The 27254-nt window shown below is 49.9% G+C and overlaps 2 protein-coding genes across 2 annotated transcripts in view; one reads left to right on the top strand and one right to left on the bottom strand.

Annotated features, from left to right (window-relative positions):
* LOC310751719 (uncharacterized protein) overlaps window positions 1-27254 on the top strand; it is a 950206-nt gene that overhangs the window by 174280 nt on the left and 748672 nt on the right. The window lies entirely within an intron of this gene.
* On the bottom strand, window positions 95-25523 carry IGSF8 (immunoglobulin superfamily member 8). The gene is made up of 7 exons (XM_083591694.1): window positions 25227-25523; window positions 16454-16843; window positions 13073-13552; window positions 10109-10534; window positions 6947-7351; window positions 4125-4279; window positions 95-2611 (listed from the first exon to the last, which is right to left on the bottom strand). The coding sequence occupies exons 1-6, from the start codon at window positions 25279-25281 to the stop codon at window positions 4164-4166; spliced, it is 1872 nt and encodes a 623-aa protein (XP_083447820.1). The 5' UTR covers window positions 25282-25523; the 3' UTR covers window positions 95-2611; window positions 4125-4163.

Here is a 27254-nt window from a genome sequence, read left to right on the forward strand (position 1 = left end):
GGCGCAGGGCGAGTGACTGGTCTCCCCCAAGCCCTAGTCAAGCGCTCAAACCACTACACCAGGTGCAGAAGAAACACACTTAAGCCATAAAGAATTCAGAGCCAAGGGATTTATTCCGAGTACCAGAACCGGACGTAGCTCATGGCCCTTCTGCATTTCCAGACACCCCAGATTTTCCTCCTCCTCCTTCCCCCACAGTTCAGATGTATAAACTTAGCCTTTTGTTGCTTTGCTCTGGGAAAACCACCAGGAGTCAGAAATCCTTGCGAGGCACCCAGAGGTCCGCTAGCCCTGAAACATGGTGCTTTTGAGGGCATCGCAACTGCCGGCTGTTTCGACTTGACAGCTCAGGGAAGATACCTAGCTTCATAAATTCGTAGAAAAACCATACTTTCACAGACTCTCTTCATCCCAACACCATTTTAACCCTTAAAGAAAGGTGAATTTATTCCCCAAGCGTGAGAGCACAGACACGGCCCCCCACCCAGGGGGTAACTAAGGGGCAACAATAGACATTTGCAGAGACTGTTGAGCAAGTCAGGTGTTCTGAAAGCCCATCTCCAGACAAGTCCTGAGGGCCAGGAGATGTCAAGAGTTTTATTGTTCTTTCGGTGATGGGGACTTAAGAGGTGTTGGTAAAGGGGTCTGATAAAGTGACCTCGTGTTGAACTGGTGTAACCCTTGTGTACCCCTCCCCATTTGTGACATGCCAGTGATGTAGTGATGATGTATCAGTGATGCCTCTCAAAGTGTATTCTGGGGGAAAGAGGGAAGGTTTAAAAGAGGAGGTCGCCCAATGCTCAGGGTTCTTACTCTGGGGGGGGGGGCTGTTGTGCAACAATAAAGATCAAGGTCTACTGACCACTGTTTTGCTCCAAATTACTCGGCTGGAACTTCCTTCTTTTACTAAGCGCATAGACCCGCGGGGGACTTGCACCCCGATGAGCTAGGCTCTTGAGTAGTCTCTCACCCCAGATTTTTTTCAATAACACTGCCATGATGTCATTTTGGGGCAGATAAAATGGGATACTTCTCACAGGAACAAGCAACTGCGAGGCTCAGTGGGGGAACCCCCAGGAAGACTCACCCCACAGACAGAAGAACAAGCACCTTTGGCTAAAATGGTTTTTCGCAGGCGAGATGAGTGCTGATCCAACTTTTTCCAGAGAAATCCAGAGAACCCCCCGGGAAAAGGGGCACTGCAGCAGGCTTTCAACTGCAGATTCGGGGAGACACCCCCCGCCAACAAGGAAGCGGGTAGGTGAGGCCCAGAGGGCAGGGCTCTTCTTCTTCCAGAACTTTTAATAATTACAAAAATAGACGATGGGGACTGTCGTAAAATAGCGCTCCCTTCTGCCTCTTCTGTTTCTCTTTCTCTCTCTGCTCATCACTCTCGCGTTGGGGAGAAATCAGTCTCGCAGTTGCCTCTGGGACGAGAGTGACGTGGCTCAGTTGTTTCATGGAATTGGAGAGTTGGAAGGGATCCCCAGAGGGTCAGGACTTGCGACACAAGGATCCCCAACAAGTGGCCCTCCAACCTCTGCTGAGAAACCTCCAGGGAAGGAGAACCCTCCACCTTCTGAGTTTCAGCCACCGCGAAATCAGTGGGGGGGGGTTCAAAATCACCACTGGGGGTCAGATATTGCAGGCCGGAGTCCTTAGTGGTCCCCTAAACTGATTCATTTGGCACAAGTAAGATCCTCCCTCCGCCACCCTGAGATTCTCCACCCCGATACTTTTTCAAGGAACAAAAACAGAGGAAGACAACTGACGGCAGCCTCGCTGGCTCCCTGTTTCGTCTCGCAGAGCTGTGCATTCGGTGATTCTTTTTCCTGAGCTTCTTTGCAGATCAACAACACACACATGCACCCCACCTACACACAGAGCTTGGGTTCCTGCCGACGTGATGAGAGCAAAATGTTGGGGGGGGCGCTGTCAGTGACTGGCTGCTTTGGGAGGTGTCCTGAGGGTGATATTTGGGGGGCGTGAGCTAACAGCCGCCGTCCAAGAGGTTTCTGGGGCTGCAGCAGATGGGTCTTCTTCAGAGGGCTTCCTTTTCTGCAACGAAGAAAGCAACAGGGACCCTTCTGCCCACTCTCTGGCCTCCAACTGGCTGCAAAGAGCCCCCCAAGGTGATCATTGTACCGTCCTGACATAAACATGCAGCTCATCGAGAAAAGGAAGGGTGGAAGGAAGGAAGAACAGTCCCAGGCAGAGAGAAAACAAGAGAAGGCAGGGTCAGTGTTGATGGCAGGAGACAGGCGAGGCTTCTTCAGAAAAGACCCCCCCCCCATCAAATGGCAGGAAGGTCACCCCCCTTTCTCCCTCTCCTCCCCCCTAACTCAAGCACAGCACCAATTTCTGCTGGAGAAAATGGAGGGGTCAAGAAAGAACGTTTGGGGCGTTGGCAGGATGTGGAAATGTCCTTCCCCAGAGGTCCTGGAGCACTTCTTGCTCAGGAAGGGTTTGGGGCGGCAGAGAGGGACCCAATCCAGAGTCAAAGCGGAGGAGCAGAGGCTTCCTTTGCGGAGCCTGCAGAGAAACTGGATCACCAGGCACAACAACGTCAAGGAAAAGAGGGCAGCCGGAAGATCAGAGACAGTGGAAGCTCCTGCAAAAGGGGAGAGAGACAGGGGGTGGATGTGGGTCAACAGGCACAATCCCCTCCGATACCAAACCTCCGAATCTATACTTTACCCCCGGAGGCCGTGGCGAATTAATTGCAGAAACCGGGGCAAAACGAGCTTGCTGCAAAAGCGGGAGTCGATTTATGGCCTGTGGACAACAACTCGTTTGCCGTGACCCGGTTTTCAAAATGAAGGGGATCCCGGGAAACTGTTCCCAGTGAGGGTGACTTGGGTGCAAAAGAGGGCAGGGAGCTCCTTCCCTCCTCCGTCCGCAAGTGGCCTTAAAGGTCGTCTTGGGACAAATGAACCTGAAAGGAAAAGGGCGAGGTGAAGCCACCGGATTACGGGGCATCGGGGCATATCTGTTTAGCTGGGAACGACCCAGTTTGAGCCCCACAACTGAAGAGAAATACTTCATGCATCTGATTCAGCAGACTGTGCTCCATGAAAACTTCTGATGCCACAATTTATATTTGTAAAGGATTTCAGGGGAGGGGTTGCAAGATTTCAGGGGTTTTTTGTTGCAGCGAAATTAGTCACCTTGCAAGGAACTCCTCACTGGTAGGAGATCCAGCGCAATCGCATCTGACGCACATCCAGCTTGCACCATTTCAAGCTGGCCTGGTTGAAACTGCGCCCCTTAAATCCAAGCGCGGTGGATTTAGTATTTTAACCTTTTTGGGGTTTTTCTAAACTATTGTTGTGATTCTTTTCTCGATTTTCTTCCTTTACCTTTTCGTAAACCACCTTGTGGGGTTTGGTTTTTTCTTTTCTTTTTACAATCAAACAGTGTACAGTTTTTAAGAAATAATTAAATAGCACCAGCACCCGTGGGTTGGGTTTAATTTGGGGAAAGTTACTTGCCTGTGAATACTGTCCCTTGTCAGATTTGTCCTGCTGCCTGGGGTAAATCAGGTGGGGCAGATGGTTGCAAGATAAACAAATCCATGCAGCAAAATAAAGGTAAAAGGTAGAGGGACCCCTGACCATTAGGTCCAGTCATGACCGACTCTGGGGTTGTGGCGCTCATCTCGCTTTATTGGCCAAGGGAGCCGGCGTACAGCTTCTGGGTCATGTGGCCAGCAGGACTAAGCCGCTTCTGGCGAACCAGAGCAGCGCACGGAAACGCCGTTTACCTTCCCGCCGGAGCGGTACCTATTTATCTACTTGCACTTTGACGTGCTTTCGAATTGCTAGGTTGGCAGGAGCAGGGACCGAGCAACGGGAGCTCACTCTGTCGCGGGGATTCAAACCGCCGACCTTCTGATCAGCAAGTCCTAGGCCCTGTGGTTTAACCCACAGCGCCACCCGCGTCCCTACATGCAGCAAAATACCTGATGGCTATTCAGCAACCGAATTTGCAAAGGAGGGTGGGCAGGAGCAGGTCTGCCCCCCCTTTAAACAGAGAGCTGAGGGTCCTCCCTGACTGCTGAGGTTCGGCCGGACCCAAAGGAGGACAGGGAGACACGGAACGCAAACACACACACAGCACCCCACCTGGCAAAGGTGCATCACCTCCTTCCTCTCGGCCGGCTTTCACCTCTTCCGGAGCCTCTTCATGAAGCAGCAGGTGACGGTGACGAGGACGGTGACGCCCATGAAAAGGGCACTGGAGACGCCCGCCAGGAGAGGGATGAACAAGGTGTCGATGGCTGGGGAGAGGAGAGGAGGAAATGGAAGAGAGTCAAGAGGGCAATGGGCTCGGTTTAAAAATACCTTTTCCGAAAAACCAGAGTCCTTTTCGTTGGGATAATCCAGAGAGAAATTCCCAGCTGTCAAAAAATGTGGGAATGTCCAGTGATGCAGGAGAGGATACATTGTTTGATTATAGCCTTTCCAACTTGTGTAAACAAGTTCACAATTTAGCAGAGAAACATTCCCCTTTTTAAACTCACAGCGGATGCATTTGCTCAGGCTGACTAAAGCCTCTAGAATAACTGTTCTGGTATTTTCCCCTTATTCATTCATAAAAGATAAGACACAACACAGTCTTCTATAAAAGTATAAAAAGAGTTTACTCACTCACATTCTGTTCACAATCGGATCCCAGAAGGCAGGCTTAGCTTAGAAAAGTAACATACACCTGGAAACTATCTCATAAGGAGACAGTCCCTTTGTCCTCTCTGGGCTGGAGGCCAAGAGAACATCTTTGGCTAAGCAGATGTTGCTTCTTCGATGCATGTAGACAAAGAGAGAGATGGCTGCCCTGCCCTGTGCTTTTGTCGTTACCTGCAAAATTCCTCTTTGAACCTGTTGCGCAATAAACTTTGGTCTACAGCTATTTGCTCCGGTTGGTGGCTGGACTCCTTCCTTTATTCCCGTGGGCTCTGCCTGACCAGCTGGGGGACTGAGCAGCCTCGCACCTGGATTTTTCCGTAACACCCCTAAGTCCATGACTGGTCAGAGATGAACGGATGGAGGCTGAATGCAGTGAAAGCAAGGCAAATCTTTATTTTTCTGTTGCAACAGAGACACCGAACCCTTTTAAGGGTTTGCGTTTTGGCGTGGAGAAGAAGGACATCTCTACAAACCGCCAGCAATCCCATCGCCCATAAGGCAGGGATAATGTGGCTCAGGCAGGCCAAGGGGTGATATTCCTGAGGATCTGGCAAATTTTACATAGCTCCAGACACAGTTTACACAAGATATTGGCATTTGATAAGACCATCAGACATCTCTCAATGCAGAGAGCACCTTGGCAAACAATGGCAATGAATCCCAAGGAGGTTAATAGATATAGGAGAGGAACTTCCCCTGCTTGCTATCTGCCTCCCTGTTCTCAGGCAAGGGGGACTGAGGAGGCAAATATTGAGTGTCCTTAGGAGAGCCAAGATGGCTTTGGGATTGCTCTCCTGTACTATTGTAGACATGTGAGTCATATGCTTATGTATGTGTGTTTACCTCGTGCAATTATCAACATTTATTCTATATTTAAACCTTAGAATCACTTAAATCTTAGAATAGCTTTGGAAGAGGATATAGGCTGCAGGGTTAGAAGTAGAAGACAGTTGTCAGGGCTACCCTAGGTCCCAGCTCACAAAGGACCAACGCTGCTTCGTTGTTAAGTATAAAAGCCTTTATTGAAGTTCAGTTTCACTTCCAGAGCCGCAGCGCGCAGCCCCACGTCTAAAGTGTCAGACCACTGGTGCTCCGTCTGAGTCTCCTCCCCCTTGACACCAATTTAAGAGTCTAGCCTTGCTCCACCTTCTCCGCTGCTCCTTCCTCCTCTGGGTCCGCCTGCCCGCCGGGGTTCCGCCCTTTCTAGCCTCTTCTCCCGCTGATTCCCCTGAGCCTTCTCCCTCCCTCCGGCGGGCTTTAGGAGCTGGTTCCCCATCCGGGTCTCCTGCTGTTCCGCGCGCCTGCACATTTGAACTTGGCGCGCGCGCCCAGCCAGCAGCTTTCCTTCTGACCGTTCCACTGCTGCTGTCACTGCTTCCCCCTTCGGGGGGGCTAGCTGCAACTGACCTCCCCTCCGTTGGAGGCGTGGTCAGCCCTGACTCCCTCTCTGGAGGAGACACTGCCCCTGACACATGTGACTCTCCCCCCCCACTACGCTCTGGTGGGGAAACTGGTCCCGATCCTCCACTGCTGCTTTGGGGTTCCCCTCTGGCTCCTTGTTTCTGGTGCGTCCCCCCTGGGACCCCCCTTGCCCTGACCATCGGCGCCCCCTTCTGGGAATCTTCTGATTCGCTGGAGAAGCTCATGGAATCTCTCGGGCCACTGTCATACTCCCCTACGCTGCCCTCGGATTCTTCCCCTTCGCTCTCCCAATCCTCTCTCCCCAGTGCTCCTGCTCCTGATTCCCTGACAACAGTGTATTTTAAAACAGTATTATTTGTAAGTGATAAAATGTGAAGATTTTTATGGTAAAAGTAAGTGTGATAAAAAACGGTTAAAAATTATGATATATGAAACTGCTAAAGAAGAGGTAAAATAAAAATCAGATAACCTAACAATGTTTAGAAAAAATAAGGATAAGACAAGAATTTGTTTGTATTGTTTGTTTTTCTGTTTGTATTGTTTATTTGTGTTATAAAATGAATTAAAAAAAATGTGGGGGGGGGAGGGAGACCTCAGAATTACTATAACAGGCGACTGACAGCCCTCTCCTTCTCCATATATTTGTCCAACTGGATTTTAAAGGCACCTAGGTTGGTCATCACTGCCTCCTGTGGCAAGGAGTTCCACAGTTTAACTCTGCGCTCTGCAAAGAAGGCCTTTCTTTTCATCTGTGAAAAAGGGCATCGTCTGCCCCAAATCTCACAACAGGAGGATTCTGCCCGACTCCCCCCCCCCCGAAAAAAGAAGGAGTTACTCACCCAACGTGTACGGATAGACAGTGACCATGTTGGACTTGGCGGACCCAGCCTTGTACCAGCTGAGATCCGGGTAGCGCACCCAGGCGGTGACAGCGCAGTGGTACTTCCCCTCGTCCGACGGCTGCACCCCGTGGAGGCGCAGGCGGTGGCTGGTGGGGCCGGCTTTGTCCACGCTGACGGCGCCCCCTGAAGGCCGGCTGGCCAAGTCGGCCACCCCCTCGCGGCTGACGGAGGCCAGCAGGACCCCGTGAGAGGTGGGGCCCTCGTCGGGCAGCTCCACCCACCAGCTGAGGGCCAGGGCGATGTCCTGCGTGGCTTCCACCGAGACGTTGCAGCGCACCTCGGCCGTGTCCCCGCGGTAGATGGTGGCGGACGGCAGCCACGCCGTGGCCTCAAGCACCACCGCTGCAGGGGAGGCAGAGAAGAGGGCGGACTCAGCATCCCCGAACCCCAGAAACGCATCTCAGAGACACTCCTTTGCCTGGTAGCTTCAATTATCATTTTTCTTAGCCAACCCATCGAGTCCCAGCACCCTCTTCCAACGGTGGCCAAGAGAACCTAGGAATTGAGGTCGTTCTGCCCGGACACTGAGGTCCAGCTCCGAGGGCCTTCTGGCGGTTCCCTCCCTGCGAGAAGCCAAGTTACAGGGAACCAGGCAGAGGGCCTTCTCGGTGGTGGCGCCCGCCCTGTGGAACGCCCTCCCACCAGATGTCAAAGAGAAAAATAACTACCAAACTTTTAGAAGACATCTGAAGGCAGCCCTGTTTAGGGAAGCTTTTAATGTTTAATAGGTTATTGTATTTTAGTGTTTTGTTGGAAGCTGCCCAGAGGGTCTGGGGAAACCCAGCCAGATGGGCGGGGTAAAAGTAAAAGGTAAAGGTAAAGGGACCCCGACCATTAGGTCCAGTCGTGACCGACTCTGGGGTTGCGGCGCTCATCTCGCTTTATTGGCCGAGGGAGCCAGCGTACAGCTTCTGGGTCATGTGGCCAGCAGGACTAAGCCGCTTCTGGTGAACCAGAGCAGCGCATGGAAGCGCCGTTTACCTTCCCGCCAGAGTGTTACCTATTTATCTATTTGCACTTTGATGTGCTTTCGAACTGCTAGGTGGGCAGGAGCAGGGACCGAGCAACGGGAGCTCACCCCGTCGCGGGGATTCGAACTGCCGACCTTCTTATCGGCAAGCCCTAGGCTCTGTGGTTTAACCCACAGCGCCACCCGCATACATAAGAAATTATTATTATTATTATTATTATTATTATTATTGGGACCGAAGAAGAGCCTGGCCGCTGGCTCAGGCCAAAGGGGGCCCATCTGGGGCAGGGTCCTCTCCTCACAGGGGCCAGCCATATGTCCCATTTGGGAAACCCGCAAGCAGGATCCAAGCGCAAGGGCATCTCTGGCGTCCCATGGCTTTCAGCAACGGCCATTCAGAAGCACCGCTGCCTCCATCGTGGCCAGGAGCCCTGGATATCCCTCTCATCTATGAACTTGTCCAGTCCTTATTTATTTGCATAAATAAATATTTTTATAGCGCCGTATTATAAAAATGTATCACGTAGGTTTACAATATGAAAACCCCAAACCGTCCAAAAGATAGAATATCTACAGATGGCTATGATGACAGGGAGTATTAGAGGGTATCCAAAACAGAAAGTGCAGACAGAATGGAAAATCTTTAAAGAGTATTTGGAAAAGTATTACAGTAACAAATATCTCCTGGCAGAAATAGAATGATCCTTGTAAAACAGCAAATGTAATGTTTTTGGATATCTGACAAAAACAAAGAAAGAAATACAGTAACTTGGAACCGTGTGTGAAAAAATTGTAGAAATAATAGTACAATGAGTCTAATCGGAAGCCAGATATGTTTGTTTTGCTTTGTTTCCTTCTTCCTCTTTTCTTCTTCTTTCCCTTCCCTTCACTCCCCCCCCCCCTTCTTCTTTTTCTCTTTTCATTTTTGTGTTTCCTTTCTTGGTCTTTCTCTTTTTGATACGTTAAGAAAAAGATCAAGAGAGAAAAGTGTATTAAGAAAACCTCAGCGAGTTAAAAGTGATGTGTAATTTCTTTATCAGTATTTATAAAATGTTTAAATTGGTTAATTGTAATGATTTGATGTAGCAACTACTGTGGTTTTTTCCTTTGTTATTGTTGAATTCTAAAAAAAGTTTTATTCTGTTAAAAAAAAATGAAAACCCCAAACTGGACAGTAAAGTCATGGGAAGTTTAAAGCAAGTCAAAACCAAAAAGAAATTAGAAGCAGGATCCAGGGGCCTTTGTGGAGGGATGGATCCCGGACTGCCTGCCTGGCGGGACAGGAAGGTTTTTAGCAGGCATTTAAAAATTGGCACAGAAGGCGCCTGCCTGGTTCTGTTTGCCCTTTTGATTTTACATTAACTAAAAAGACATATTCAAAAACTATTGTTTGATTCAACTGCACAGGGGATTTTTTTTTTTTTTTACGGTTTATTTCCTCTTCCTCATTATTCTCCTCAAACACGTAGGTGCGGCTGAGAGTGAGCGACTGGACTAAGGTCTCACACAGTGAGCTACTTCAACTCTGCTCAGATGCTTGGAATGCTAATGTGAATTTTAACCGGCCTATTTTAACTTTTCCCATGTTTTAAACTATTGCAATTTTTCCTTGATTGCACTGTTTTGTCTTATTTAAGCCGCTTTGAGGTTTGTTTTTACAATAAAGCAGTGTGTGTGTGTTTTATGAAATAAATGTACAGTCATACCTCGGGTTACAGACACTTCAGGTTGCGCGTTTTCGGGTTACGGATGCGCCGAAACCCGTAAGTACCGGAACAGGTTACTTCTGGGTTTCGGCAGTTGCACAAGCGCAGAAGTGCTAAATCGCGCTATGCGCAGAAGTGCCAGATCGTGACCTGCGCGTGCGCAGACGCAGCGCTGCGGGTTGCGAATGCTGTGTGTTGCAAACGTGCCTCCCACATGGATCATGTTCGCAACCCGAGCGTCCACTGTAAATGAATAAATATATGTAAAGGAGGAGGAGGAGGAGGAGAAAGAGAAGAAGAATCTAAACAGGACATGAGAGTGGAATCAGCTTTAACGGTTCCAGGGCTGCAAAGTGTCCTTATGCCAGCAAAAGAGAGGGCAAATTTGGGGACCCAAAGCCAGCTCAGTGACCCCATACGCACCTTCCGATTTCATGTCCACCGTCAGGGCCTCGGACCGGACACTGGCCACTTCGTGCAGCTTGTCGCCGGAGGAGCGCACAAAAGCCCACACCACACAGCGGTAGGAGCCCACATCGCTGGGCTGCGCAGACTCAATCCGCAGCTGGTAGGAGCCCAGAGGAGAGGCCAGTTTCTGCAGGGAGACATGGCGCCGGCCGACGTCACGGTTGGCATAGCTGTCGCCCAGGACGAGCGCCCCGTCCGGGTCCAAACGGGCCACCAGGCGCCCTTCTCCCTCACTGCCCTGGCTCACTTCCCAGCCAAGGGAGTAGACGGTGTGCGGCAAAGGGGCGGCCTGGAGGCCAGAGGCATTGCAGAGGAGTTCCAGGGCTTCTCCAGAGCCAACGTGGACTTTGGCGGGGCTGGCGGAGGCGGCCAACTGGCTGGCTGAAAGCAGAGCAAGAGAAAGTCAGGGGTGAGAAGGTCAGAGCAAAAAGGATCAAAGGGTCCTAGCAGATCACGATTTTGACAGGAGTCAACCGTGTGATGCAGCAGCAAAAAAGGCTAATGCAATTAATTCTAGGTCAAGGGAAGTCATAGTTCTGCTCTCTTCTGCCTTGGCCAGACCCCACCTGGAATACCGTGTCCAATTTTGTGCACCACAATTTAAGAAGGATGTTGACAAGTTGGAAGGTGTGGAGAGGAGGGCAAGTAGGCCTTATGAGGAGTGGTTGAGGAAGCTGGATATGTTGTCTGGAGAAGAGGAGACTGAGAAAAGGTATGTGAGCCATCTTCAAATACAGTGGTCCCTTGATTCTCAAATTTAATCTGTTCCAAAACCAAAGCATTCCAAAACCAAGGTGCGCTTTCCCATAGAAAGTAATGCAAAATGGATTAATCCGTTCCAGACTTTTTAAAACAACCCCCCAAACAGCAAATTAACATGAATTTTACAGAGGTGGGATGGCCACCTGTCAGGGATTCTGTAGCAGTGATTGCAGGGGGTGGACTAGAGGACCCTTGGGAGTCAGAAGTGAAAAAAGATCTCGAAATATGGTCAAATTTGAAGCTTTCCTTGATGGGTCGAATAGCAGCCATAAAGATGAATGTATTGCCTAAAATGTTGTTTTTGTTTCAAACATTACAAATTGTGGACAAGATGGAATGTTTTAAGAAGTGGCAGAAAGACATTTCTAAATTTGTCTGGCAGGGCAAGAAGCCCAGGATAAAATATAAGATTTTAACTGATGCAAAAGAAAGGGGTGGTTTTGCCCTGCCAGACTTTAAACTCTACTATGAATCAGCAGCATTCTGCTGGTTGAAAGACTGGCTGCTTCTCGAAAACACAGACATTTTGGACTTAGAAGGTTTTAACAACGTTTTTGGATGGCATGCATATTTGTGGTATGACAAGGTTAAAGCACATAAAGCATTTAAAAATCACATTGTTAGGAGATCTTTGTTTAATGTCTGGATCAGATATAAGGATTTATTGGAAAACAAGACCCCAAGGTGGTTGTCACCAATGGAAGCGAAAGCCCAGAAAAAACTCAATATGGAGGCCAAATGGCCGAAATATTGGGAAATTTTGGAACAAGAAGGAGACAGATTGAAATTGCAGAGCTTTGAGAAACTAAAAAACAAAGTGCGAGACTGGCTTCATTATTTTCAGATAATGGAGGCTTACAATTTGGACAAGAAAATTGGCTTCCAGGTGGAAAAATCTAAACTAGAAACAGAAGTGCTAGAACCTAAAACTAAGATTATGTCAAAAATGTATAACTTGCTGCTGAAATGGAATACACAGGATGAGACGGTTAAGTCAGCTATGATTAAATGGGCACAAGATGTTGGACATAACATTATGTTTGCTGACTGGGAACAGTTGTGGACCACCGGTATGAAATTCACGGCATGTAATGCCTTAAGAGAGAATATTATGAAAATGATATACAGGTGGTACATAACCCCAGTCAAGCTCGCAAAAATATATCACTTGCCCGATAATAAATGCTGGAAATGTAAGGATGTTGAAGGTACATTCTTTCACCTTTGGTGGACGTGCCCAAAGATTAAGGCCTTCTGGGAAATGATTTATAATGAAATGAAAAAGATACTTAAGTATACCTTCCTGAAAAAACCAGAGGCTTTTCTCTTGGGCATAGTCGGCCACCTGGTGCCAAAGAAAGACAGAATTTTTTTTATGTATGCTACAACGGCAGCAAGAATACTTATAGCAAAGCACTGGAAGACTCAAGATCTACCCACTCTGGAAGAATGGCTGATGAAGTTGATTGACTGTATGGGACTGGCAGAAATGACCGGCAGAATCCGCGACCAGGGAGAAAAGGCGGCAGAGGAAGATTGGAAGAAATTCAAGGATTATCTACAGAAATATTATAAAATTAATGAACTTTGAAAAGATGTTGGTTTGAACTTTGGTGGTGTCTAGCTGTTATGATAAAGATAATGGGGATTATAATTGTTTATGTTATTAAATTTAAAAAAAGTTGAATGGAAAATAAGGTTTTATTTTAAAAGGAATGTTAAGAGATTAGGATTTGCTGAATTAATAAGGTGAACTAGAGAACAAGAAGGGGAGGTATGAGGAAGTCAAAGAAACATGTGATTGAAAAACTGTCATTGAAACTGAATTGTTTTTAATATTTTTCTTTTTCTTTTTCTTTTTGTGTTTATATAAAATTGGAAAATCTAATAAATATTCATTTTTTAAAAAATAGAGGACCCTTGGGAGTCTCTGCCTACTCATACGATTCAATGAATGCAGGAATCGCAGCAAAGGAATCCCGGGCAGGTGGCCACCGAACCTCTGCTTCCAAACCACCAGCGAAGGCGAATCCGCCACCTTCCGAGGGAGCCCGTTCCACTGCCAAATGGATCTTCACCCTCAGACTCTCCCACCTCCAAGAGCCACAGTGGATCCCTCTGTTCTGTGGATCCCCTCTCCCCCTGAGGAAGACTCACCTACGGTGCGGACGGTGACTTGAGCCAGCACCACCCTCTTCTCTGCAATCTGCTGCCAGCTCCCGTCGGGATCCTGGATCCACTCCCCGGCGACGCAGTGGTAGATCCCTGCGTCTTCAGGCCTCAGCCAACCCAGGACCATCTGGTACTGCCGGTCTCCTGTCTTGGCCAGTGATAGCTCTTGCGCCCGGTGGCGCTCGGCGAATCTCTCGCCAGCCTCCACGGCGAAGTCTCGGCGCACGGCGATCACCTCCTGCAGAGGCTGGACGTCCCTGGAGGCGTCGGGGGCGGACAAGCCGAAGGAGACGGAGAGGTGGACGTGCTGCGGAGTCTGGCTGGTCACGGCGCACGTCAGCTGGAGGTCCTGGCTTTCCCAAAGTGTCAGCTGCAGCGGAGAGGCGGGCACAGCCCCCCGGCCGCGGAAAGGGGGCTTCAGGGAGGAAGGAGCAGCCGGCAACACGGAGAGCTTGTCAGGGATGACTGTGGGGCAGGAGAGAAAGCGGGTCAGGGCCTCCCCTCAGTCGCATCAGGTGAAGGGAAATTACGGCTCTGCAAAAATGGGCGTCTTAGGCAAAACTGCACCCGAAACACATACCGTATTTTTCGCTCTATAGGACGCACTTTTTCCCCTCTAAAAATGAAGGGGAAATGTGTGTGCGTCCTATGGAGCGAATGCAGGCTCCTTGGCTTCAGCGATAGCAACGCAAAGCCTCCGAAGCGCAGAGGGAGCACTCCCCCCGCGCTCCGGAGGCTTTGCGTTGCTTTCACTGAAGCCGTCTGAAGCCCCCGGAGCACAGCGGGAACTCCCGCTGCGCTCTGGGAGCTTCAGGCAGCTATCCGCAAGCCTTCGGAGCGCAGCAGGAGTTCCCGCCTGTGCTCCGAAAGCTTGCGGATAGCCGCCTGAAGCCTGGAGAGCGAGGGGGTCAGTGCACACCGATCCCTCTTGCCCTCCAGGCTTCGCTTCGCTGGAGAGGCGCTGCACAGTTTTCCCTCTCTGTTCAGCGCCCCTTCAGCGAAGTGGGAGGAGAAATGGAAGGGGCTCCGTTTCTCCTGCCGCTTCGCTGAAGGGTGCTGAGCAGAGAGGGGGAGAATTCCCCCCCCCCCGTTCTCCCCCTTCTATGCTCCAGGAAACCCACAAGCAGAATCCGAGCACCAGAGAAACACTCTCTTCTCTTGCGGTCATTCTGGCTAGTAGCCCTTAATAGCCCTCTTCTCCTTTACGAATTTATCCAAACCTCTTTTAAGCCATCTAGGCTCCAGTGGCAGGGAGTTCCACAGTCTAACTGCACTGGCTCTTGGTGCAGGGACAGAGAAGAGAGGTGGATAAAATTTATTTTAATAAAAATACTATTTTTAAAAAACCCCAAGGTCCGCAAGGCAGGAGTTCCCAGCCCCGGAAAGATTTCTTCTCTGGATTTAGCTGCCAGGAGGATGTGGAGGCTTCAGATGGGGAGTCAGATGGGCCCCCCTCCTCCTCTCTTATGCCCCCCCCACGGCCCACCCCACAGGGCTGCCGCACTGGGCATAGCTTGGCCTGCAGACAACTCCAGGCTCAGAAGCCATCTGTTCGTCCCAGCCGCTAAACGGATTAGCGGAGCAACGGACACAGCAGCGACCTCGGGGAAAATCACCATTGCTAATGCAATAAACCTCCACGTCAGATGACCGCGGAAGGTGCCTGCATCCCACAGTCGGTCCCAGAGGCAGCGAGGTGCAGTGGTGAGAGTGTCGGATGAGGACCAAGGTTCAAATTGTCCCACTTGGCCGTGAAGCTCCTCAGGGCCAGTCACAGCCTCTCTCGGGCTTGCCTAACTCACAGGGTGTTTTTGAGGGGATCCAATGAGGACCAGGACCTGGAGAGATCAGGGTTCGAATCCACGCACGGCTGCCACACAGCTCACAGGATTTGACCTTCAATTAACATAGTATTGCCTATTTGAATAGGAATTTTCCAGTGCCTAAGGAAGTCAGGCTGCTGGGTCAGGCCATCTCGGCCAGCCCTCTGTTCTCATGGTGGCCAAATACCCCACAGGACCTAGCAATCCAGATAGACTGCCTCGGGAGCTGGAGGTTCCATTAGGTCACTGGAAGAGCCTACTGGATCAGGCCAAGGGCCAGCCGGAAGCCCAAAAGCAAGCCCAAAACGGAGCGCAACTCCCCCCACTTGCATGTCCCTGCATTTGCTGCCTCCGTGGAGGGAGAGCAGAGCCATGGGAACGGCAGGAGAGTCTTGCCCATCAGAGCCAGCGTGGTGCCATGTTTGCTGAGCCTCCAGCTCCAGTGGCAGTCTATCTACATTCCTAAATTCTTGGGCGAATTTGAGGAGGAAAACTCTGATGCTAAACCTCTCCTGCCTTGCAGCCATACACATTCATGCGAAAGGCTTCGGGTGCAAGCCCCGAGAAAAGAATCCGAACCTGCTGCCTTCTTTGGGAGAAGAAAAGGCAAAGGAGTAGGCCTTACACAAATCCCTAAGGCGGCTGGATGGAGTTTTGTACACCTCCCTCCAGCAATTCCTGCAGCCACGCTGGTGCCAAGTATCTCGCTCCACTTTCCTTTGGACCAGCGAGGGCGAGGAGGGGGTGCCTGGTCATCTGGGCGGCCCAGGACCTCCAGACCCACCAACCAGGCTTGTACCCCACAGGGGTCACTTCAGTGCTGCCAACACAGCAAAAGCAGCACAGGAGGCAGCAGGCAGAAGGTCCTGAAAGATCTTCACTGGCTCCCAAGATGTTTCCGAGCACAATTCAAAGTCTTGGTGCTGACCTTGAAAGCCCTTAACGGCCTCAAAGGCCCAGTAGACCCGAAGGAGCGTCTCCACCCCCATCGTTCTACCCGGACACTGAGGTCCAGCTCCGAGGTCCTTCTGGCGGTTCCCTCACTGCGAGAAGCCAAGTTACAGGGAACCAGGCAGAGGGCTTTCTCGGTGGTGGCACCTGCCCTGTGGAACACCCTCCCACCAGATGTCAAAGAGAAAAACAACTACCAGACTTTTAGAAGACATCTGAAGGCAGCCCTGTTGAGGGAAGCTTTTAATGTTTAATGCTGTATTGTATTTTTAATATTTGATTGGGAGCCGCCCAGAGTGGCTGGGGAAACCCAGCCAGGTGGGCGGGGTATAAATTGTTGTTGTTGTTGTTGTTGTTATCATCATCATCATCATCATCATCATCATCATCATTATTTTACCAGTCTCTGCAGCCACAGCAGGCGCTGTGATTCTTCAGACAAAAGGGGAATTTGACCCCTGGGATAACAGGGGGCTGGGCTGGGATTGGCCCCCTTTGGCCAATCCAGAATGACTCTCTTTACGCTTTCGTTGTCTTCAACTTTCTCCCCCCCTTTCGGTTCTGCCCCCCATACCCCTCCGTCGCCCCGTACCTCTCAGCTCCACCTTGCTGCTGTATGTCCCGTGGTACTTGGAGTCGGTGGTGGGGGTGTAGCACTCGTAAACCCCCGCGTCTTCCGGGCGCACCCCCTTGATCCGCAGCGCCACGGCGTCCCCCCGCAGCCGCTGGATGGAGACATTGCCCGCCTGCACCCGGGGCGCGAAGACGGCGTAAGGGAACTTGGGGTCCTTGGTGCTGACCACCCCGATGGAGATGTCGGGGGCCGACGGGCGGTAGAGGAACCACTCAAAGTGCTGCAGGGTGGGGCCTTCGTACTCCGAGACGTTGCAGGGGATGGAGACGGATGTCCCTTCCACGCGGTACAAGGGCCCCGGAGGGAGGTGGACTTCCCGGGCACCGGCGCTCAGCATTAACAGGTAACCTGCCAGACAGGAGGTAAACAAAGCACTCAGATTTCTGCTGTAGACTGCCTTTTCTGTGATATAGGTATGATGTTTCTGGGGGTGGTCTTGGACAGGCAATTTAACATGTCTATATAAGGGCGGGCACACCTTGGTTCTGGGTCCTCCTCCTTCTCCTGTGTGTGAGGGGAGCACCCTGTTGCAACAGTTCAATAAAGATCAGGCTTACGAGCTGCTTTGCTTCTCAATATTCTCTGCTTGGCCTCTGTTATTTTCTCCCACCAATGGAGAACCACAAAGGACTCTATAAGGGCTCTTGTGTCCCCCATAAGGGAAGAAGGGCAGATTTTCGTTTATTACAAAACGTTTTTGCAATGACCTTCAAATCAAAGAATTACATAGTTTCGTGTGTTGACTTTCCCATCCTCATCTCCACAGTGTTTTTGCTCAGACTTTTTCCACTGCATTATATCTTTGTCCATTACCAAAAGTTCCTGTGTTAGCAATTACTTTGTCATTTTTCATTTGCTGCTTTTATCTTAAACGCTGCCTGCAATTTCATTTGACTGCAACACTTTTAAAAATAGTTCACGTTCTTCTATAGAAAGTTCATCCTTTGGATCTCTTAATTTCGCCGTCAGCTTTGCCCTTTTCTGCCTAGTCCCTTATCTGAAAGCCATTCCTCCTCAGTTAAGTTACAGCCTCTAAGCCTAGCCTACCTCGCACGTTTGTCGTGAGGACGAAGGGGAGGGTCAAATCCTGAGCTGCTTGGCAGGGTGCAAATCAAGCCGAGTGAAGACGGAAAAGCAAGCAAGGAGAGACCTTTGGTCGGGTGTGAAAACCGAATTATGGGGCTGGGTTTCAGGCAGAGTTCAGCTGTAATCTTCATTGTTTTAATGATTAAACGCAGAGCTGGAAAAAGCCGTTAATACAGCAGCAGGGCTATGAGAGGTCGTGTCGGCTAATTCCACCAGAGGGGTAGAAACAGCTGGGAGTTGACATCAGGGTGGGAGGAATTACTATTTTTTTGGTTTTATATATATTTCTTATTAATTTTTAAATATCATTCCTAAAAATCATATAACATAATTTCTTATCTTAAACTGTTTTAGACTTCCATCAACCACATCTGAAGGTTTTCCCATCTTTATCACTTAATCTACATTTCTTAATTTCCTTATTACTTTTAATTGTCCTTAACTAACAATTCTCTTCATAATCTTCTCTGCAATATTTCGCACAGTCCTCCTTACAAAACTTCTTGCAATCTGAATTTTTTTTTTTTTTGAGTGAGGTGGGGCTTTCCCATCTACACAACAGATGCTTCTTGTTGTTTCTTGGCTGGTTGCTGATGAGTTTATTCATAGAATCATTATTCATATCGCATTGGAAGGGACCCCCAGGGCTCATCTAGTCTGACCCGCTGCAATGCAGGACTCCCGGCTAAAGCATCCCTGACGGGGACCTCTGCTTAAAAACCTCCAGGCAAGGAGAGTCCATCACCTTCCGAGGAAGACACTTCCACTGTCAAACAGCTCTTGCCGTCAGATAGCTCTGCCTAAAATGTTTAGTTGGAATCATTTTGTTTGTTTATACCCCACCTTATTTCTCTGGCAGGGACTCAAGGCTGCTAACAGATAAAATAAGAACAGCTAAAAAACACAGGAAGAATAAGAAGAAATGTTCATTAAAAACAAGAAACATTCATAGAATTAAAGGTTAAAAGGTAAAGGACCCCTGGACAGTCAAGTCCAGTCAAAGGCGACTCTGGGGTTGCAGCGCTCATCTCGCTTTCAGGCCAAGGGAGCCAGCGTTTGAAGGTGACCCGGAAACTACAACTAATCCAGAATGCGGCAGCTAGACTGGGGGCTGGGAGCGGCCGCCAAGACCACATAACACTGGTCTTGAAAGACCTACATTGGCTCCCAGTACGTTTCCGAGCACAATTCAAAGTGTTGGTGCTGACCTTGAAAGCCCTAAACAGCCTCAAAGGGCCAGGATACCTGAAGGAGCATCTCTACCCCCATCATTCTGCCCGGACACTGAGGTCCAGCGCCGAGGGCCTTCTGGCGGTTCCCTCCCTACGAGAAGCCAAGTTACAGGGAACCAGGCAGAGGGCCTTCTTGGTGGTGGCACCCGCCCTGTGGAACGCCCTCCCACCAGATGTCAAGGGAATAAACAACTACATGACATTTAGAAGACATCTGAAGGCAGCCCTCTTTAGGGAAGCTTTCAATGTTTGATGTATTAAAGTATTTTGATAATTTGTTGGAAGCCGCCCAGAGTGGCTGGAGCAACCAAGCCAGATTATTAGATGATGATGATGATGATGATGATGATGATCCACAGACAGCTTTCCAGGTCATGTGGCCACCCCGTTGTGGGGATTCGAACCGCCGACTTTCTGATCGGCAAGTCCTAGACTCAGTGGTTTAGACCACAGAATTAAAGCTATCTACCTATGATCTATTAAAAACACATTAAAATCAGCTCTTTTCCATTTGGATCTTGCCCTTCCTACCAAAGGACCCTTGCCAAGGTGTGGAAACCAGGCTAAAAATCCCCATCTCCCTCAACCAGACCCTTGGTCATGTTCAGTCGCCCTCCTCTGCATACGTCCCTGCTTGTCGATATCCTTCTTAAACTGGGATGCCCAGAACTGGACCCAGGATTCCAGGTCGGCTCTGGCCAAGGCAGACTAGAGCAGTGCTATCATTTCCCTTGATCTGGCCTAGAATAGCGTTGGCCTTTTTTGCTGCTTCATCACACTACTGGCTCATGTTGAGCTCAGACTAGATGACGCTTGGGGTCTCCCTTCCATCCCTACGCTTCTGTGAATGTAAGCGGGGGGGGGGCGTTGTAGTGGGTTAAGGCTGGGCATCAAAAAAGCCCCCCCCCCCACACCGCCCGGAAGATGCACTGGAAAGAGCATGGTTTTTTTAAATACCGGTAATTTTTTTTATTAAAAATTTAAACAAAACATGTTACAGTGGTACCTCTGGTTAAGTACTTAATTCGCTCCAGAGGTCTGTTCTTAACCTGAAACTGTTCTTAACCTGAAGCACCACTTTAGTTAATGGGGCCTCCTGCTGCCACCGCGCCACCAGAGCACGATTTCTGTTCTCATCCTGAAGCAAAGTTCTTAACCTGAAGCACTATTTCTGTGTTAGCGGAGTGTGTAACCTGAAGCATATGTAACCCGAGGTACCACTGTATCTTAAAACATATCACCCTTAATTCCCATCCCCATTTCCCCCCCCCTTCCCATAAAACAACCTACCCTGACTTCCCTCAGTCCCAATCTCTGGTTTCTTTATGAATGCTTTTCTCTGCATGTTACAGATTTGTATAGATCCTTAATTTGTCTAGCTGTTTGTTATCAATAAAAAGTCCAATTCACTTTGTTGCATCTTTAAATACCGTATTTTTTGCTCTATAGGACTCACTTTTTCCCTCCTAAAAAGTAAGGGGAAATGTGTGTGTGTCTTATGGAGCGAATGCAGGCTGCGCAGCTATCCCAGAAGCCAGAACAGCAAGAGGGATTGCTGCTTTCGCTGCACAGCGATCCCTCTTGCTGTTCTGGCTTCTGAGATTCAGAATATTTTTTTTCTTGTTTTCCTCCTCCAAAAACTAGGTGCGTCTTGTGGTCTGGTGCGTCTTATAGAGCGAAAAATATGGTGCTTTGTAAAAGGTTCCCATTCATCTATAAAGTCACGGTTATCCTTGTCCCGTAGTTTATGTGGGAAAGAACATGTTAAAATATGACATCCCAAACTCACTTGGTGAATGTGGGGTGCTCAAGAGGACCTCGGTGTGCGGAATAATTTTCAAGAGCTGGAAAACAAAAGCAGTTCTCTGCAATTCAGCTCAGCTGGGAATCAGGTCCAGTCTCCCCAAGCCAGAGAGAAAAATACCAACCAGCCTTTAATTCCATAACAGACTCATTAAGCCAAATGAGTCCGCTGGGGAACCCAGAGGCGGGGAAGGGCTGCCCCAGAGGGGATGGGGCTTCTTCCCTCCCCCTGGCAACTGGGGCAAGAGGATTCTCTTCCCGGCAACAAACAAATCAGCCCTGTTGATTACAGAAATCTCCAGGCCGTGGATTGGAAGTGTTGCAGGAATTTATGTATAGGTTGGGGGGGGGTTGCCCCTCCAGCAGATCTCATGCACATGCAGCCCACTACCAAAACCAGCCCCATCACTTTTGTGACTTTTGTGATTTGTCCCCACAAAACACTTCATCAGTTTCTTCCTGCCTATTCAAAGGGCCTCTGCTGCACGATACCAAATGTAAGAATTCACTGATAAATGTGTCTCTGTACTGGCTCACTGGGGAAACTTCAGAAATTCATACAGACATGTGAGCTCAGCTCCTCAGCAGCCCCTCTGCCTGAGGGATAATCGCTGGCATCCTGATACCTGAGTGCCAGACAGGTAGCCATTCCAGAAAGAGCAAACCCAGATGAAGACAAAAGGGTGGGATGAACTGGGCTGGGAAAGAGGGAAATGTAAAGATCTCTTTTGTTCCACTTGATGGGTGTTTGGTGGAGGGCAAGGGGAACCATGGGGCAGGGTCCAGGATGCTCAGATTACGGCCACCAGACCTCCCCTTTCATGATGTAACCGTGATGTATGAGTGATGTAGTTGGGGGGGGGTATAACAAGGCGATGAGCAGCTAATAAAAGTTTGGGTTCTCTTTTGTTCAGGGCTTCCATCTTGTTCCACCTGGTGGCAGGTGGGAGTCTTCAAGAAAGACCAAGCCGACTGGCTGCTGTTTCGCTCTGGTATTCCTGGCTGGTGTCCTTGCTTTTTTGTCCAAGGGAGCCCTCAGATTTCTCCGTTAACAGGAGCAAGAGTGGCTCCTGACGGTTCCTGCTCCTGGACGCACAAGGCGATGGTCGCAGAACTCTGCACGTGATTATGGAGAGGCGGAAATGTTGTCTGGTGCACAAGCACAGCAAAGGAGACAAACAACAGCAGCAGCAGCAGCAGGCCAAGTAGAACAACAAGGCTGCCTTCTTCTCTGGAGAGGAGTTGCAAAGGCAGAGACCCACATCTGGGGCACCACGTGGGCAGCAGGCAAGATCTAGGTCAGCCCACCTCAGCCCCCTCCCCTCCCAGGCACCGCAGACCCCAGTGTGACTCCAGACTGCAAAGCAGACAGGGCCTGAAAGGAAGAGGCCGTCCTCGGGTTTATTAAGAGGCAGCGTGGCCCAGTGGTCAGGGTATCAGGCCAGGATCTGGGAGAGACGAGGGTAGGGATCCCTGCTCTTGCGGTGTGTGACTTGCCTTTCTCAGCCTCACCCACCTCGCAGGGTTGTCGTGCAGATTAAATGAGGAGGCAGGGAGAGAACCGTTGGCACCACTTGGGGTTCTTGTGGGGGGGGAGGTGGGACAGAAATGCCATTTATAAATAAAGAGGCTGCAACTCCCCAGGGAATTTCTGCTTGTGGGAATAAGGAAAGGAAACGTCAGCTGTTGCTATAGGTACTTTTTCCCCAAATATATAAATTGAAAGCCTCTGCAAGGAATCCAGTGGCACTAATTTGCCTTATCTTTGCATCTGCTGCTTTGCATATATGTAGATAGATGCAAATAGGGGGAGCTGGCTCATGGGGCAATGGGGCACTGCCCCCCAGGCCGCCTCGTGACTTGCATCTGATTCCAGGGCTGGCCCTGACTGACAGCTTCCTCCTGCTGCCATCCCAAACAGTCACACGACCTTTTAATGACAAATTTCTGCAACAGAATAACGGGACTCCTCTCTCCCCTCCCCTAGTGATTCTTTCTTTCATCTCCTCCTGCTGCCTCTCCTCCCCACCCTTAAATTGGAAGCACCTCAGGGCAGAGACCTCTCCTTTTGCTTGTTCTCTACTGTGGATAAAATTCACTGTACATAAAGAATTTTTGCAAGAGCCCCAGTCGGTGACAGGAAGAAAGTGGTCCATGAGGAATTATTCCTGTGAAGAGCTGTGCACATTAATGGCTCAGGATAAATAACTAAATAAGAATCTTATTTAGCAGCTGAGTTGTTGAAAGCCAGGAAATCTGGCAGCCCTGTCTCTCTTTCCTTCCCAGAAGACACACTTTGGAACTCCCTGCCTATTGATATCAGGCAGACAGGCGCCTTCAACGAATCTTTTCGGCACCCGCTAAAAGCATTCTTGCTGAGTCAAGCCTGCCCAGAGAAATGCTGGTGCTAATTTTAATCTGTTTTAGAATTTTAATTTTTTGCACGTTTTAAAGTACTGTATAGGTTTTTTGGGGGGGGGGAACCATTGATTTTTGTGAACTACTATGAGGTTGTTGAGGTTTCACAACAAAGAGCTGCGTAAATACTATGCAATAAATAAATAATATAGGCATGCAATACTTTTTTCAGGGTTGGTGTGAATAAGGATTTTTAAGATGATGAGAAGCAGTGTCAGGGTAGAGGCTAGAAATGGAGATTTGGGCCAGGGCAGGGGTTGGGGATTTCTGAGCCTCCCTCAACCATTCCTCATGAGGCATCGCTCCCAGACCCTTGATCATCTTGATAATAGGGTTGCAGCGCTCATCTCGCTTTATTGGCCGAGGGAGCCGGCATACAGCTTCCGGGTCATGTGGCCAGCATGACGAAGCCGCTTCTGGCGAACCAGAGCAGCGCACGGAAACGACGTTTACCTTCCCGCCGGAGTGGTACCTATTTATCTACTTGCACTTTGACATGCTTTCGAACTGCTAGGTGGGCAGGAGCAACAGGAGCTCACCCCATTGTGGGGATTCGAACCGCCGACCTTCTGATCAGCAAGCCCTAGGCTCAGTGGTTTAACCCACAGCGCCACCCCATCAGGATAAGGGTCTCTAAATCTATTAAATCTATTAAACCCGCACCCTGGTTCCAATGCCACTCTATTCCTAGAATCCCACAGGAGGCAATGGTGGCTTTGAAAGAGGATTAGGAGACAAATTCACGGAGGAGGAGAGGGCTATCGAGGACCACCAGCCACAGTACTCAGCCTCCAAAGGCAGAGGCAGCAATTTTTCTGGATGACAGCCACTGGAAACAGCCGGAGGGAAGGGCGTTTTGGTGCTCCAATCCTACTCGCTGGCTTCCCACAGGACTGCAGGGGGTTGGTCTAGATGACTCTGGGGGTCCCTTCCAACTCTACAATTCTACGAACTGTTCAGCCACTGTGAGAAGAGGCTGCCGAGCTAGAGGAGCCATTGGCCTCACCCAGCAGCCTCTTCTTGCATTCTTATTTTCCAGCTTGTCCATGTCCTTTTAAAATTGGGGTGCCCAGAACTGGTTGCTCTGGAAGCGTTGCAAAAAAACCCCCCCAAACCCCAGGGATCTTAGTGCGAAAAGCGGTTCATAAATTACAAGATAATTGTTATTAATAATCATATTTGCTGAGCGAGCTGTCAGAACCTGAGTCTTCCCCGCCCCCTCCTGCGCATTTTGCCAAGCAGAACCCGCCCCCTTTCTCTTTCCATCTGTCCACCCCCCCCCTCCTCCAAATCCTCCCAGATGTCCCTCCAAAACTCCTAGATTAGGTTGGGGGTTTATCAGGCGGCTGGGGAGGGCGGGCGTCACTCAAGCAGGTCTGGGAGAGGCGTTTGCAAAATCCTGGCAGACCAGCAATTCCCAAAACCCACCAAAAGGCTGATAGGAACCACATTCTGCACCCCCGTCTCCTGAAAACCTTCCAAGCCAGTAAATGCTTCTAGCTCTCTCTCTCTCCCCCCCCCCTTTTTCCGGTTCCATTCAACAAAAACCGAAACCTTTCAGCCTGGCTGAGTCAGGCCTGGATGGAAAGATCGTTTTTCTAGGAGCCTTGAAATGTGTCAAAGGGAAATAAATGGCATTTCTGCTGTTCCAAGACAAGACGCTTTCTACTTGGCGGGGGGGGGGGGGTGGAGATAAAGAGACAGAAAATGAAATCGGATGCAGCCACGCCACTAACAACGCCCCCCGCGCGCCCCCCGACTTCTTTACCAGAATGCACGAGAAATTGCGCAAGATTTCGCCCCAGCCCCCCCAGCATAAAATGCAAAGGGGAGTCTCCGCGCTCCCCTCCCCGCAATGCCTGGCGAGATCGAAGTCTTCGAGGGCGGCGGCATAAGGAAAGCAGGATTGCAAACCACACTCTTTTTGCAAGCAGAACCGGGGGGGGACCAGTCGCCGGGGCCCCCACCCACCCAGTCCCTGCGCGCGCCGTTTCTGGCTGAGGATGCAACAATGAAGGCTTGGGCTGCCTTGCCAAGGGCGGGAAGGGGGGCGCGCAATCGAGCCGCCCCCAGCCCCTCCCCACAGACCTCCACCCTTCTCCTTCCGACCCACCAGGCCCAGCAAAAGCTTCTCCTCCCCCCCCAAGAAAAGGAAGTCCAAGCGGCTCTGCGCCCCCCCCCCCCGGACTCACCGGCCAGCAGGAGCAAAAGGAGATCGGGCATCGGCTGCTTGCGAACAGCATCCATCTCGGAGGGAGGGGGGAGGCTGGACCGGGGCTGGCCGCTCGCGAAGGATGAAGATGATGATGCTGCTGAAGCCCCACCCGGGAGGAGGGGGCGCCTCTTGGCTGCTTCCCGGGCTCCGGAGAGGTGCGGGGGCTCCTGCAAAGCGCTCCCCGCCTGGCCACGCCTCGCCCCGTCCCCACGCCGCCTCGTGCCCGCCAGATGTGGGGAGGAGGAGGGAGGAGGATGCTCAGGGAAGGTGGGGAGGAGGAAGGGCGGGGAATCGAGCGCGCATTCGCACTCTGTGCATGCTCAGGGGACTGCCCAGGAAAGGTTGCCTTGCTCGCCTGCTTCTTAACCCGCTTTGAAGGACTGCGGATTCGTTGATCCAGATCAAAGCAGACGAAGGTGGCGGTGAAGGGAAGGGAACAGGGGAACCGAGCGCGCTTTTGCACTCTGCACGTGCTCAGGGGACTGTCCCGACAGGTCGGCTTTGTATATTTCAAAAGCACTTCTCACCTGCCGTAAGGGAATGGTCATAAATATATTTTTAAAATTATTTTTATTAGGGATTTCAACATAACAATTTATCAAAAATACATCATCCGCATTTACCCCCCCCCCATTTACCACCTCCTCCTCCCCCCCTAAAAAAGAAAGACCCCCCCAGACTTCCCTCAGTTCCTCTCTCTGGTTTCTCAGCACATGTTATTCTCTGCATGTTATAAAATTGTAAAGATCCTCAATTTACCTATCTGTATATTACCAATAAAAAATTTGTGAGTGTTTATTCAAACCCCGCCAAGGAGTCCAGTTCATTTTGCTGTTTCTTTAAGTACTTTGTAAAAGGTTCCCATTCTTCTTTAAAATCACAGTTATCCTTATCACGCAGTTTGTGTGTCAGTTTCGCCAGTTCCGCATAGTCCATCAATTTCTCTTCCCACAGTTCTTTGGTCGGGATTTCCTCATTCTTCCATCCTTGTGCTATTAAGACTCTTGCTGCCGTTGTCGCATACATGAAAATGTTTTTTAATTTCCTTGGCAGGTCTTTTCCTACAAGGGATTGGTCATAAATAGATCTATTATTGTCCATATCCCACCCTTTTTATTATTATTATTATTACCGAGACTTAAGGCAGCATACACAAATTAACGGCACAGCTGAAATGCAGAAGACTAAAAACGTATGAAAGAGCATCGTTAAAAGGCAATTAAACACCATCAAAAACAGATCTGCCAAAATGCAGATCATAAAAACAGTGTGGCATCATTTAAAAGCCCTTTATTTAAAAAATAGTCAGCTCCCAGAGGCCTCTGGGAATAAAACAGTCTTCCAAACCCGAGTTGCTGGAGAAAATGCTCTTGCGCCTGGATCCCGCTTGCAGGTTTCCTTCTGTGGCGTCTGGTTGGCCACTATGAGAACAGGAGGCTGGACTAGGTCCTTTTGGCCTGATCCAGCAGTCTCTTACGTTCTTGTGAAATTTGGGACCTGCATTTGCACTGGGAAGGTTTGGAAAAACGAAGAAAATTCTAATAAATAAACAAAGAGAAAGGTCCTCTTTTCCACCCTTTGGCGCCCCTGATTCCCACTGATGTGAGTCAGGAAAATGGGTGTAAAGTGTGTGTGTGAGGGGCGTGCATTTGGCTGTGGATTTAGCTAGTGCTGAGCATCCCTCTCTGACGCTGTGTGCAACCAGGCCTTGCCATGTGCAGTCTCAGAAACAGCCACTTCGTGTCGCCAGAAGCCAAACGGACGGATGTGTCTCCATCTTTCAGCAGGGCCAGGAAGACACACTTCTTATTTGTTCTCTGGTTTCTTAATTACCTTCCTGCCACCCTGAGGTCCCAGGGCGGGTCACGACATTTAAGAAAAACAGTTTCAAACAACTTACAACCATTATTGTTGTTTTTTAGTCATTTAGTTGTGTCCACCTCTTTGTGACCCCATGGACCAGAGCACGCCAAGCCCTCCTGTCTTCCACTGCCTCCCGCAGTTT

This window comes from Podarcis filfolensis (assembly GCF_964270895.1).
Source record: "Podarcis filfolensis genome assembly, chromosome: 16".
NCBI lineage: Eukaryota > Metazoa > Chordata > Lepidosauria > Squamata > Lacertidae > Podarcis > Podarcis filfolensis.